Source organism: Equus quagga, chromosome 20, assembly GCF_021613505.1.
Source record: "Equus quagga isolate Etosha38 chromosome 20, UCLA_HA_Equagga_1.0, whole genome shotgun sequence".
NCBI lineage: Eukaryota > Metazoa > Chordata > Mammalia > Perissodactyla > Equidae > Equus > Equus quagga.
This window is the reverse complement of record NC_060286.1, coordinates 13,632,919-13,646,648: the sequence shown is the minus strand read 5'-3', so window position 1 is coordinate 13,646,648 and position 13,730 is coordinate 13,632,919. Positions and strand designations below refer to the sequence as shown.

At 41.2% G+C, this 13,730-nt stretch overlaps 1 protein-coding gene across 9 annotated transcripts in view; it reads right to left on the bottom strand.

The window, feature by feature from the left end:
• Positions 1 to 13,730, bottom strand: part of LOC124231003 (DNA repair protein RAD51 homolog 2) — a 560,668-nt gene that overhangs the window by 54,415 nt on the left and 492,523 nt on the right. For all 9 annotated transcript variants that reach the window (XR_006886344.1, XR_006886345.1, XM_046647615.1 and 6 more), the window contains one exon: positions 5,219 to 5,322. Coding sequence is in view for 6 of the 9 variants with exons in the window: in XM_046647615.1 (XP_046503571.1) it covers positions 5,219 to 5,322 (104 nt within the window). In the remaining 3 variants the exon portion in view is untranslated. Of the gene's footprint in view, positions 1 to 5,218; positions 5,323 to 13,730 lie in introns of those variants that run through there.

The window sequence follows — 13,730 nt, the reverse complement described above, 5'->3', positions numbered from 1 at the left end:
TATGTCAGGTGAAACATAACCTCCAGCGTCTTCCTCTGAGTGAATGTGCATCTATGCCTGGCATTCTTGCCCCAAATCTACCCTTCAGCTTACCTGGCAGAAAAGATTTATCATCTTTTCTTTAGCTGTTCAGTCCTCCACTGAGCCTTTCCAATCTCAGAGAGGAGAGCTTAAGACTTGCGGAAGATGGCAACAAAGATTTCTTATCCTTCCCCTCAGCCAAAGTCCCCATGCTGCCTGTTCCCTAAAAGCAGCAGCAGAACCCTCCCTCACTCCACCCTGTCTGTGTTTAGGGCTCTGGCATGCCTACACAAAGGAATTCCAGGGAATTTCAAGGGAAGCTGGCTTCAACCCTCCTAGAGCCCCCAGCGGGCTGGTTCTACAAAAAGAGTCCTATATTCAGTATTCTTACAGTATTTCTATATAAATTCCTGCTTGTAATTGTCAAGGTTCGATGTTAATCTTTTAGCTGACAATTACTAATACTTTAAAGGAACTATTAAACTGCAAAACTCAACTCATATGGGGAAGAGCGATTCTAAATAAGTGGTATGACCTTCCTCAAGACTGGGTTCATGTATAAACACAAGGAATTTGTTTCTTTCTCTCTTTCAAAATAAACGTATTGAACGTGTAAGTGTCAAGCACTGTCATTGCCTCCGAGGGCACACAGGTAAGATTCAGTGACAGCCTTCAGGGGCTCATAATTCAGGTCTCACTGGTGCAAGAAGAGAGACAAGTGCTAGGTGGGAAGAATGAGGGAAGATGGGCTAGTTAGGGCTAGGGGGTCACAAGTCTTCACAGTGATGGTGTTTGAGTCTTTTAAAATACAAAATGGACACTGAAAGAAGAATTATATCACCGGAAAGGAAACACTGAGTACCTCCAAGATGCAAAACAACCTGAGACTTCAAGGAAAGCCCAAGGAAGGATCAGGAGCTGGAGTAATATTACTGGCCCTGCTAACAATTTGCTGGGTACTTTAGGCTCTTCCCTCAAGTGTTCTGTAACTTCAGGGTGCCTTCTAAATAGAAGATGAAAATATTATTATAAAGTCTATTTAAATAAACCTCCTATATGAAAAAGTCACCTCTTTCCAATTTGTTGAAATAAGAGAGTCATAATATTTATTTCATCAAGGGAGTGTGAAGCTTAGTTGGGATTAATTTACTTCATTACTCCTTCCAGGGCACTTAAAAATTTATATAGTCCCATATGCGGTTTGTAGGAACAGACACGAGGATTTGATGAGAAATAGTATGAATATTTCATCAAGTTTTTTCATCATTCTTTCAAGTCTAACCATCCTCACTCTAGCTTTTCCAGTCCCTCATTACAACGTACCTGGTTACCGTGAGAACTTCCCAAAGGCAGGCCTGAGCCAATCCATTCTGCATGCTGCTGCCTCATTAATCACCAGAGAACCTTCCTTTGCAGGAGGGCCCTCCATCTCCTCTGCACTCAACTGGACTCTCGATGCTCACACAGCATGTGCTGTTTACATATTTATCTATGTCCCCAAGTAGATTGTGAACAACTACAGGCATCAGCTTACTCATATTTTGTATCTCTAGCATCTCACACAGTAACTAGCAGAGAAGAGATGATTAAATAAAGGCTTGTTAAATGAGTGAATGCATGAACCCTCTGCTCATTACAAGGCAAAACTGAACCTGTGTCTACTGAATGCGTGACTTGCCTTCCTGTTTCTCTCCTCTTGCTGCTCACCCTCACCCCAACATCTTCCCTTTCCTTTCTCAATCACCTGATTTTATCTATTTAAGGCAGAGGTTTTCAACCTTGGCTGCACAGCAGAATCACTTGGGGGAGCTTCACAAATAGGATAAACACTGATGCCTGGCCCCACCGGCAGAGATTTTGATTCAGTTGGTCGGGGTAGGGCTCTGGTGTCAGTATTTTGTAAATGCTCCTGTGATGAATCTAAAGTGCAGCCAGCCTTGAGACACACTGACTTAAAGTGATACTTGAGTCCCACCTCCTCCTGAAAAGACCAGTGTGCCTCTGATGAGTTTACCTTCCTCTGGATTCAAAGCAGCTACCTTTTTAACCACTTATTAGATAACAAATCAAACACTCCTTCTGATAGGACCTCAGTAATAGTCTGCTCTTAAACTCTGCATTGCATTTTGGTTATTCATGAGTGTACATATACATCATTACTCACACTAGACCAGAAGAACTTTGAAGGCAGGACTGTGTCTGCTACTTCTTTGCATCCTCATGCCATGCACATGGTAGACCAAAACATATTTTTGATTACAACAAACAAACAGACACACAAAAAACTAGTAAAGGCCATTTTAGTTCTACTCTAAGGCCATGTCTTTGGTAAGAATAAAAATGTTGCAAAAAGGGTGGGGCAGGATTGAAGCAGAGTAGGAAAAGAGTAAATAAAATTCAAATGGAAAAAAAGCTAAATTAGTCCAAAAGAAAATGTTTCCCAGCTTCTTAGGAGGGTTTTTGCAAACACTGAAGCAGAATAAACAAGAGAATTAACTTGGATTGTGCCCTGATAAGGAGATTTCTTTCTTGGTTATATAATTTTACAAAGTTTCCAGGGTGTAAAAAAAATAATCAGCCAGGGAGGACTACTTCCCTTGAACTATACAATTCAGCTCTTGGGTTAATCAGCTCACAGATCTGCTCAGCTTGACCTGACACTCTTCCAGCCCTGTGATCTCCAGCTAAGCCTCATATTCAAGAGCCCTGGCGTAGAATTCAATGTTATAGAAACGGGATAAAATGTAATCCTCATTCCGTAACCTGGATCCCTCGGTGTAGTGGCCTCTGATTAAGCATCGCAAAAATAAACAAGAAGCTATACCTGGTATGTTCTCCTAGTGGCTGGTGTTTCATAGGTCCGCCTTCTCTAGAATGATCAAGCCATGTTCTCCTACTAAGCAGTGTTATAAGGAAGTATTATTCAGAGCAAGTACCTTAAAGGCTAGCTTTAAAGTATTGTTTCGTGCACATATCCCAGAAAAGGTTTATCTTCATTTGGCTTCTCTGCTTGTCAAGAAGTGAGACCACAGGAAAGGCTCACTAAGCACGCCCTCTGCTAAGGCGAGATAAAGCATCAGCTAGAGACATGTTTTCTATATCAAACTTGATCCTAGTTCTTAGGCCAAAACTTTAACAACTGGTCCCAAAAGGCATGCGTATTTCCACAGATTAATTAAATGTAAGTTCTTTCGCCTGGGTTAGCCATTTTAACACTGGTCAGATTTTACTTCAATTTCTAATTACTGTTTGAAAACATGATTCAAAGGCACTTAACTCTGCTCTTGATTGATTATTAATGATAATAACAAGTTGTCCTTTGTAGATTAAGATAACACTACTGACTCGTCCAATAGGATGTGAGTTGATAAACTGTCACTGATCCATCCACGCTTCACTCCTGGTTCTTCTCGTGACCAGTGGTCTGCATTTGACCTTATGAGCCAAGAACCAACAGCCACCAAAATCCTCCTGTCACCAAAGAGAGATAAAATACTAGCACTCGTCCTACCAGCTAGTTCCTATTGATACTGACAAAATGGAAATGACTGGTTAATTGATTAAAATAAAAGGAAAAAAAGGGGGCTCTAACTTCTTTATTTACTAATAAATGCTAACTCGGATTAGTAAAACTAGGATTTGGAAGCCTGAAATCCATGATACTATATATAATAGACTGAATCACAAAATCAGCGTGTGTAATCTAAAATCTAAAACAGAGATAAACTATAAGTTTTCAAGGAGTGGAGTCAAGGATCCATGAAAATGAATGGATTCACAAGGAATTTTGCTTCCTCAAATTAGAGTCTAGGTAGTAGTGCTTGACAATCCTTAATGATATCCCTGATAGTTGCAAACAGGGTCTATTTAACATAGTTTATAAACCAGGGTACAAGCCAAAGGTCATTAGGTTCTACAGGAATATTTTTGGATGTGTTCCAGTGAAAAGAGAAGTCATGGATTCAGACGGAACCCAGGATACCTGAATCATCAGGGAAAAGGCATCACTGAGGCAGTGAGCACGCCAGGGCCCGAAAACTCAAGAATGTTCGCCCAAACGAAAACAAGCAGCTCCATCTTCTCAGAACATGGCTGACTCAATCACCAAGCTGGAATGTTATTTACACAGTCGCAAGCAAACCAAGAAGAATCTTCTGGTCTGTAACCAAGGGTACTTGGAAAGTTATGTCTGAAACGGGCAAAGGCTCATGTCTGTTTTTGATGATTCTTGACTCCTTGAAAACGAGCCAGTTTACCTAATGTAGTAAAGGGTGACAGCTCTCTCCCCAGCACCTCCTCCAGAAAGGACAATTAGCATGATATTTCATGCCTCTTTAATTAATAACTTGGATTTCTTATATGTTTAACAATATGGGCAAATCTGGGTTCTGAATTCTGCCCCAGCCAACAAATGGGAATAATCACACTGTCTTCTTCCTCCTCCTGCTTGCAGGAGAGGTTGTGGTAGAACCTGGTCCACACAGCAGGATAAAGCTGAGGTTAGACGCCAGGAAAAATAAATTTCCTAGTAACGAAACATTTTACCAAAGAGATTAGACTATGGTGTCCCTTTCTTTGGAGTGGAAGGGAAGATTAAGAAAGGAGTAGAAAGTAACCTTTCTGGATGGAAGGGGAGAATTCTATTGGAGGCCAGGATAGAAACCATAAATAGGGAGCTCTGAGAGAGTCATCGTCCTTCTGGAGTCTTTCTAGCATCATCTAGTACCTTAGATATGGGGAACAGTTTATTCACTTGGCACAATCTGTCTCCCTAAGGCTTTCAGAGCATATCCACCGCAAGAAAAAGCACCATCACTATTTAATTTATTTAACACACAAAGTATGTAGTCATCAACTAATACCAGCTAAGTGAAATGACTAATCACTCTTTAGAGATGGAGAGTTTGAGATTCCTAGAGGTGTGGACTTAGGTCACCTACAAGCTATTGGCAAATATCAGGAGGCATGCTAACACTCTGGGGTCAATTCTTACATATTTTTTCCTGTGTGTGAGATGTGTCCTCACTTCATCATAACTGCTACTGGGGCAGGCAGGGATTCTGATTTCTCTACCCAGTGACAGTGCTGGCCCAGGACAGACAACGTGGCCAATGCTTTTAGAAGATGAACCCTCAGATTGCTAGGTACATTTTGTTCTCTGACTTTGACAGTCAGAGAAGATTGTCAAAGCACTCACCTGTCTTCTCTCTGAACCAAGGTACTGGAGAATCAGCCGAGTGTTCACACTGTGACTCCAGGTGTTTCCTAGTGCAGCTGTCACACAGCTGGATCCAGAAGGGCCTGAAATGAAACAGGGCAAAACCGTGATTATGGATGCCCTTTCTTATAATGATGTTTCACATAAACAAAAGTCCGGTCATTGCTCATTGCTCAGAGAGTACTCAGGGGCTCAGTTCATTACCACAAAAACTGATGAATTAGAGAAGGACAGGGATTAAGGAATATGAGGCTAAAAGTAAAAACCAGCATGAGTTTCCTTCAGGCTTAGTGAAAGTGACCACCACTCGGCTAAAAGATACAGAGTTATCTTTCAATAAGAGATTGCACTGAAGGCAGCTTGGAGCCATTGCTAATAATAAATCAAGCCACTCAGCATCCATGGAAGAAAGACATAATGCTACTACATAGAATAAGAGCCAGTTATGAAATAGTCTTAGATTAATAGAGTTGCAAGACTTTTTTAGCTTGATAAGAGTCTTAACTCCGTTTTCCTTATCAATATAGAAATGGTTACATATGCATATAAAATTCCTTTGCCCTTTCAACCCCTGCACACACACACACACACCCCCCAAGAAGAGGAATCTGGAAGATCTCACCATTTCATATCAATTTGTATTAGACATCCTTATCCCAAGAGAAACCTTCTTTTACTTTCTAAGACTTTCCTATGAGAGAGAGGATCTGAAGTAAACTTTATCTGAGCTTCCAGTCTACTCTAAGTTGCACTTCAGCTACTATCTTACATCTCCAGAGCTTCACTGATCCCTCCTGACATCATCAGGAGGAAATCACTCCTGCTTTCCTCCACTTCCTCCTTAGAGGCAGGCTCGCAAGTCCTACCACCTAGAAGCCAGCCCTTACTATCATATCTAGCACTTCCTGAGGTCTCCTCCCAACTCCTGTGCCTACTTTGGCCCTGGGCCATGGGAGGAATCCCAGCCATAGATGGCACAGTGGTTTTGCCTTCTATCCTCAAGATGCCATCTCTGTTCAATGAGGAGACTAAGTACAGAGAGGTTGAAGTCTACTGAATTAGCTAAAACAAAATAAGGTCTTGAGTTTCTCATTTGTTATCTTCTCACTGCGTCATCTGATTTTCACCCCTCAGTGTGGAGCAGGAATTGGTCCTTCTTTCTGGGCTAGACATCTTTGAGGGTGGTCTGCCAATTTGCATGGCCTTAAGCTCCTGGGCCCAAATACTACAACAGATGAATGTGGTTCAGTGGTTCTAGGCTGGAAGTGATTTTGTTGGCAATGTTGAAGTGGGAGTGCACTGGCATCTAGAAGGTAGAAGCCGGTGATGCTGCTAAACATCCTGTAATGAAAGGATAGCCCTCCACAAAAAAGAACTATCCAGCCCAAAACATAATAGTGCTGAGGTTGAGAACCCCCAGGGGAGGTAACACCAACTATCTGTCTTCTCTGATTCAAGCAGGTACAGGCATAAATTAGATGGATGTCAACAACTGGGGCCTCAACAAGTCTGAGGATTTCAGATTGAAGAGGAATTTAGCATAGAAAAGAATAAAATTCAGGGTGACCTTGGTTCATTATGCACACAATTCAAAACATACACAAATTAATGTGAAAACAAATAATCCTCACTGTGCTGATCTGATGACATCACTCCCTTAAAATCCTCTGGCATCCTCTGTGCCTGAGGATAAAACAGTAACTCCTGAACAATGCCTCCTGGGCTCTTTGTCATCCGCACCTACATCCCTCTAAGCTCCTTCACGGGATAGTCTCCGGTAACCTCCTGACCTCTCTGTCCCCATCCTCCCTGACCTTTTGTCAGTAGTTAATAAAGCTTCCCTCTCCTTTGGCATCGAATTTACTGGCCTCTTCTGCTTCCCCTTGTGCCATGTTCATTGCTGCTTTCCCTGCTCTGCTTTTCTTCTCCCTCTCTTCTTAGTTGTGGTGGACCTCAGGCAGCTGGCCAAGGCCAGGGTTTTCCTGTCTCATACCCAAATGCCTCCAGTGTCTAGGAAAGTAATGTACATTAATGAAGAGGCCAGTTTACATTTTAACATACAGAAATACTTTACGACCACAAAGAGATGTACTCTTTTCCATTTCTCTTGAAATATGTCACCCCCTCTGTCTTTCATTTACCTCTTTTTGAAAGAGGCACATGAACAGAGAAATATTTTCTGCTATAAAAAAACTAACATTGCAAGGGCAATAGCTACTGATTTTTCTTTTTTGCATTTTTAAAAAACAGCTTTATTGAGATAACTCATCTAGCATACAATTTACCCATTTAAAGTGTACAGTTCAATGGCTTTTACCACATCCATAGAGTTGTTCAACCATCACCACAATCAACTTTAGAACATTTCCTCACCCCAAAAAGAAACCCCATCCTCCTTAGCCATAAGCCTCCAGGCCCTCTTTCCTGCCTCCCAGCCCTGGGCAACCATTAATCTACTCTTTTCGTTTGATCTTAAATGTTAGGCGATGATGGGGAGCTGTGGAGACTGAGGAGCATTAGAGAATTCATCCACGATCTCAAGGGGACAGCCCCTGTCCAGCTCCAGCTGTTGTTGTCATGTGGCAACACAAATTCATAGTTAGCCACATCTTTTGATTTTTAAAAGAGAAGCCAGAAATCAACATTTTAAGTACAATCTCCTGATTTAAAAATACTGGCTTAATTCTTAAATTTTTTCTAACACACAAATAAACATGCTTAATAAACCAGATATGACTCATTCCCACCAAGCTTGCAATGTCTGCTCCATATGGCATGGCCTCACAAGGATGACACCCATGTGGATGATTTCTAAGCCTTTGTCTCAACCTCTCACTTGCCTTAGCACCTGCCCTCCATTTCAACCACAAGAACTACATGCCTGACCATAATGAATTTTAGCACCATAAACTCAATCCCTTCAAATCAAACTCATATTTTCCCATATAAACTTATTTCGTCTTTGTCCCTTTCTTTGGTCTTCCAGTTAATCTGGTTTGAAATGTCAGTTCCATTTTTAAAATTCTCTTTCTCCCATGTTCCTTGCTTCCCATAAATTGTGAAGTCCTATTGATTTAACTGTAAAATCTCACCTCCATCCATTCCCTACCCTCCATTCCTCCTACCTCAACCTTTGATCAGACCCTCACACATTAGCTTTCACCTGGGGATGACTGCTATAGCTTTCTAACTGATGTCCACATGGCTGTCCCAGTGTCTCCCTATGAAAGCCCATCTTCTCTTCTACTGCCTGATTAACCTCCCCGAGCACACATCTAAGTACCTACCCTGCTACTTATGATCAACATGCTCAAAAACTTCCAATGGCTCCCAAGGGCCTTCACAGAGTTCTAAATTCCTAAGATTGACATTCAAGACTTTTCTAGCCTGTGCCCAACCTGCCTTTCTACAGCTCTTCCCGCCATCCTGCTTCACATAGATTTTGCTACAATTTAATCACTAGTGCCCCATGTCCCCTCCACACTTGGAATGCCTCTATGTCCGCACATTGTCCTCCAGACCATTTCCTACCTGCCACTTCCCTGATCATCTCAGAAATAATGTATTCCTCCTCTAAACTCCCATAACACTTTCACTCTCTTATGCTACTGTCAGTTTTCTATCCTGTAGCAAATTACTTGTGTGCTTTCCTTATCACCACTAATATATATTTTAAGTGGGCCAAAGCCATGTCTGATTTACGCTGGTATGCCTGAATCACTTAATATAAGTTCTGAGACACAGAAGATGTTTAATAAATACTGGTTAAATAAATAGCTAATAAGTTAGTCTCCTAAACTTTGAACCATGTTATATACTTGTTTTAGCAGCAGATTTACATTCTTAATTCTATCTTGCTTAAGCTAAAATTAATAGGTTTACATTTTTCAAGCAAAGTCTAGAAGCTTGTTGCCTACATGCCTGCTAAGTGACAAGATGAAGTGAGGCTGAGCTTTAAAGTCTGCCAAGGAAAAGCTACATGTGAATAACTAGGAGTTTCTAATTAGTTAAGCACTCAAAAATTTTTCTTAGTAATGAAACTGTAAGAGCTTCCCAGGTCTAGAAGATGTTTTCAGAGGTCAGAGCCATATTTGGCCAACAGTGACTATTTAAAGAACTACATGTCCCTAAACCAATGAGAATCGTCTAAGAAAGTGCCCATATACTTGGCTGTGTTCTGGAAAGGTAAGCTCAAGTCCTAACTAAGGGCCATGAGCACAAATGACCATGGAAAATGGAAATCCTGAGTGAGCAAGCTTGAGGAGATACATTTTCAGGAGTGCTTATAAACATTAAGCCACCTGCAAGAGCAATAAGAGCAGGGCCTTGGAAGTTAATGATAACAAAACACAATATTTTTGAAGTACTGTAAGGTAGGCCCTCGATAAGCCCTTTACAGAGGGAGGGCTTACGTCTTCTTTGAGCTTCACATCTTAGTCATATCTTTTCTGTTCTCCACACCACCCTATGAGGTAGGTAATATTATCATCCCTATTGACAGACTGAGGGTAAGAGAGATTAAGTAACTCGCCCAAGGTCCCATGGTTGGTTAATGACAGAGCCAGGGTTCAAAGCCACGCCCACTGAGTCTTAACCACAACTCCAATTAGCCTTCTCTGGGTTCATCATGTCAAATAGACTGCTACTCTGCCAGCCCAGAGGGTCTGTATGAAGGCCCATCTCTGGGAAGACACTGACAGAGGTGTGCTGTGAGCATCTTATCTCATCTGCACTCTGCGTGTCACTCAGGCTCCACATTCGGCTTCCTCTGTTCTGATGCATAGTGATAACCCAGGGCAAGGGGTTTCCAGAAAGACATGCATGCCCTAGCTCCGCAAGTTATTTAACTTCATTCAACTGGCCCAGCAGCTAGATTCATGCAAATCAGGTGGCCTGAAACTAACCCTTTTTGGTTGGAGGCTTAAAAGTCTGGTCAGGATTGGAAAACTATTGCACTTAACAGGGTTTCAAATATGGGAAAACAACTGAAGAGTGGTTATAGGTGGTGGGATCACTTGAGAGAGAACTGGGAGAAAGGGAAGTGGGGAAGCAGTCAGTTACCATAAATTTGTAACTTTATTTTCAACTAGAAAACTCAGTGGTCTCATATCTTTTGACTTTCAAGTATTCCTAAGCGAGGGCTGGCATAAATGATCACTAAAGCTGTTTATGGGAAATTTAAGATAGAAGGAATTTGCTTACTGGCTTTTCAGAAAAGGTGATTTCCTGCCCAATGACCTAATTGGTCAGGAAATAGATAAAGTGAATCTTTTTTATGCTCATTTTAAGCGGAAGTTCTAAAATTGGGGTGCTCTCTCTTCTCTCTTCTTTTTGATGATGGTGATATTTAGACCTGCCAAGGCAGTATGACTTCATTGTATTGGAATTTGGTTGATTTCAATACAAATAAAAAAATCAAATAAGTGACCTGGGTTTTGAAAACATTTTCATTATTGGGGATTTTTCATTGTCACAGGATTGAGCCTATAGAAGCATCTGGGTAAGCTACACAGAGAAAATCTAATTTATTTACACTGAAGTCAGGTCTCTCTAAAAATACTGTGGGAACATTCATTCTCTACTCTCTCAGAGACACATTTAGGTAAGTCAAAGCATGCTCTCTTTCTGAGATTGCTTACCCATCTGTAAAATTGTGAGTAATAATTCTTGCCTCCGGGCAACCAAAGGTTCTCCGTGACCCTTAGATAAAGATACTTGATATGTATAAATAATGGGGAAAATGATGATCAAACACTGAAGATGAAATTCTAGGGGGAAAAGAAATTTAATCATCATCTTTTACATTTTTTTATTCTGCTAATAATGAGGCAAGCTAGTAAAGCTCAGTAATAAAGTGGTTAACACCACAGGATTTGGATTCTAGAATATCTTGTACGACTACTATCTTTTGGATCCACTTCCCCACTCCTTTGGAGTGGGAGTTGGTTATGAAGACAGATTTCTCACAAGGCTAGGGGCTCTCTCTCTGCTCTGTACACAGGGTGTAGTACTTGTGCAATCAGACTGGAGGAGGATAATCAGGTTGCTATGTAGCCTTGATTTCCAAAAAGGTAAGGGGCCTCTGGTACCAACCCGTGTCAGTATTTACAAGGGGCCTGTTGGGGAACTTCAATGAGGAAGCTCTTCTCTGAAAACACTTCAATTTATGACTCCTGTGCTAAGTATTTCTGGGAGGTCAAACTGAATCTCCAGGACATAACATAAAAGCATCTGCCCTGTAGCAAAAGGGTCAACTTTAAAAGAATAGACTTTTCCATGTTAAAAAAATAAAAGTGTAAATAAAACAGTGACTCCCAGAATAGGAAAAGAGGGGAAGGAAAAGTTCATGGCCTGAGTGGGGTGGATATTTTGGACATTTGGTCCCTCCCGTTCCTTCAGATGAAAGGCAACTTATTGAGACTAGAAAGAGGAAATTCAAAAAAAATAAATAAATAAAGAGAAAGAATAAAAATAACTAAAAATGTTTTCAGGGAAGGAGATGGTATGTTACCAATGGAATTGACATTCTCTTCTTATCTCTTGTCCTCACGTCCTGAAGCATGTTCTGTATAATGCACGATAGCATATAGTCAGCTGCTGGCTAGGAGGCAAGACCCTGGAGCTCTATTTCTAACTTAGGTGTGGGCTTTTGGTGAGACCAGATGGGAGAAGGAGAGTGATGTAACAAAGAACACCAGAGTGGGGCTTGGTAATGACCAGTTACTTTACCTCTCTGAGTCTCAGTTTCCTCACCCATGACAAGGATGGGTGTTCAAAATAATCTCAAAAGTTCCTGCCTGTACTAAGACCTTTGAATCTATGGTATTTTGATGACAAGGAATTAGTTCCTCATTCCAGACCTCACTTTTTCCAGGAAATTTGAGAATGCTCTATTCCACATGTTATCTTTGAATGGCAGTGCCTTACCCAGCATCTATTTAAGCCTAAAGAGGGTGCAGCCATGTGGTCCTTTTCCTAAGAGCAGATTTCTCTCCAGACTAGGGATTTTCTTAGTCTATCCTACCTACTAAAATCTTATGATGGGTAAACATGTGCTGGCCAGTGGCCAAGTCCCAGCAAACACAACTTCATAATAACAAAGCTTAAAGATGGAAGTCTGAGTGAGAGAGTAGGGATTAGAAGGGGATTATCATTCATTAAATTCAGTTTCTCCTGTTTAAAACCAGGCCCATGGAAGTAGCTGAGCTTCAGCATATGTTTTCTGTTGGGTCATTCATCTGAACTGGGGAAGTGACTGAGAATCTTGGTTAGCCCCAATAAAAAGATGAAATAGTGACATATTTAAATCTGCTTTTTCCTAAGTTTCCCAGACTAGCCTAAATTCCCTCTGTTAGTAGATCATCCGCTCATGTTCTATGGGATGCAGAAAGCCAGAATTTCAGCAACCAATGTTGAAGGCAATGAATGGTATATAAAAAAGGTAGGTAGATTGCATAGAATAGGCTATTTCTAGAATAAGGATTCAAGATGACCTACAAGCTGTGTGAGGCCACAAGGCAAAGGTATCATATAAAAGAGATTGGGATGGGCTCAGACATCTATCCTCCAGCAAAATTAATTTCCTTGGGGGCTTGTGGTTTACTAACTGAACCTGCGAACCAGCTGTATTCAGTGTGCACTCTACTTCCTCGGGCCTCTAAAATTGACAATGGTCTGTAGGTTAAATTCTAACGGAAGTGATATTTTTGACCTAGCTCTATAAATAGAGCACTGGAAAAAACCCATCAGCTGCAAATGGCCTAGGGACCACACGCTATCTATTAAGTAAGTAACCACAGTATCTTGTGCTGCCATTTTAGACGGGGGAAAAAATATCTTTTGTTATTTATAATCTTCTGAGCTTTGAGATTCTCAAAATACTTTAAGGCTATTAGTCTTCTTTCAGATTTACAAATAAAGGTTTTGAGGCATAAAACCACACAATAACTGCCTCAATATCATCTGCCCACTGAGGAAGGCATTTGGCCTGGTAAAGAACAAGGCTCCTTCACTTTGGTAAAGCAGAAAATTTCACTCCCAGCGTCTCTTGGCCAGAGGTGAGAGAGGTGAACACAGTCTTCACTTGCACAACACACCTAGGCTGATCCAAGTTTCAATAAATCTCGTTACTGAGGAAGGTAAGAAATGTGGAGACAAGAAAAGGTGGGGCAATCAGAACCTTTGGAATGCAAGAGCGAGGGATAGATTAATCCTCCACAGCAGAGGGTAGAGACAGAGTTGGCTAATCACTAGGATAAAGACTGGTATGCACCAGCACAAACCACTCAAATAACTCCATCGGGCTTTTGTGGGGAGAGAAAATACTTTAAGTTTCCCAGAGTCTTAGAGTGGGCATATAAGTTATCATCCAATCAGGACACTTTTGAAAATGACACGGGGACCTTTTAATAATTATATTGAGACAAAGATAAATCAGGATTGTTCTGGGCAAACCAAGATGTATGGTCCCCCAATAGAGATACCATGAAGG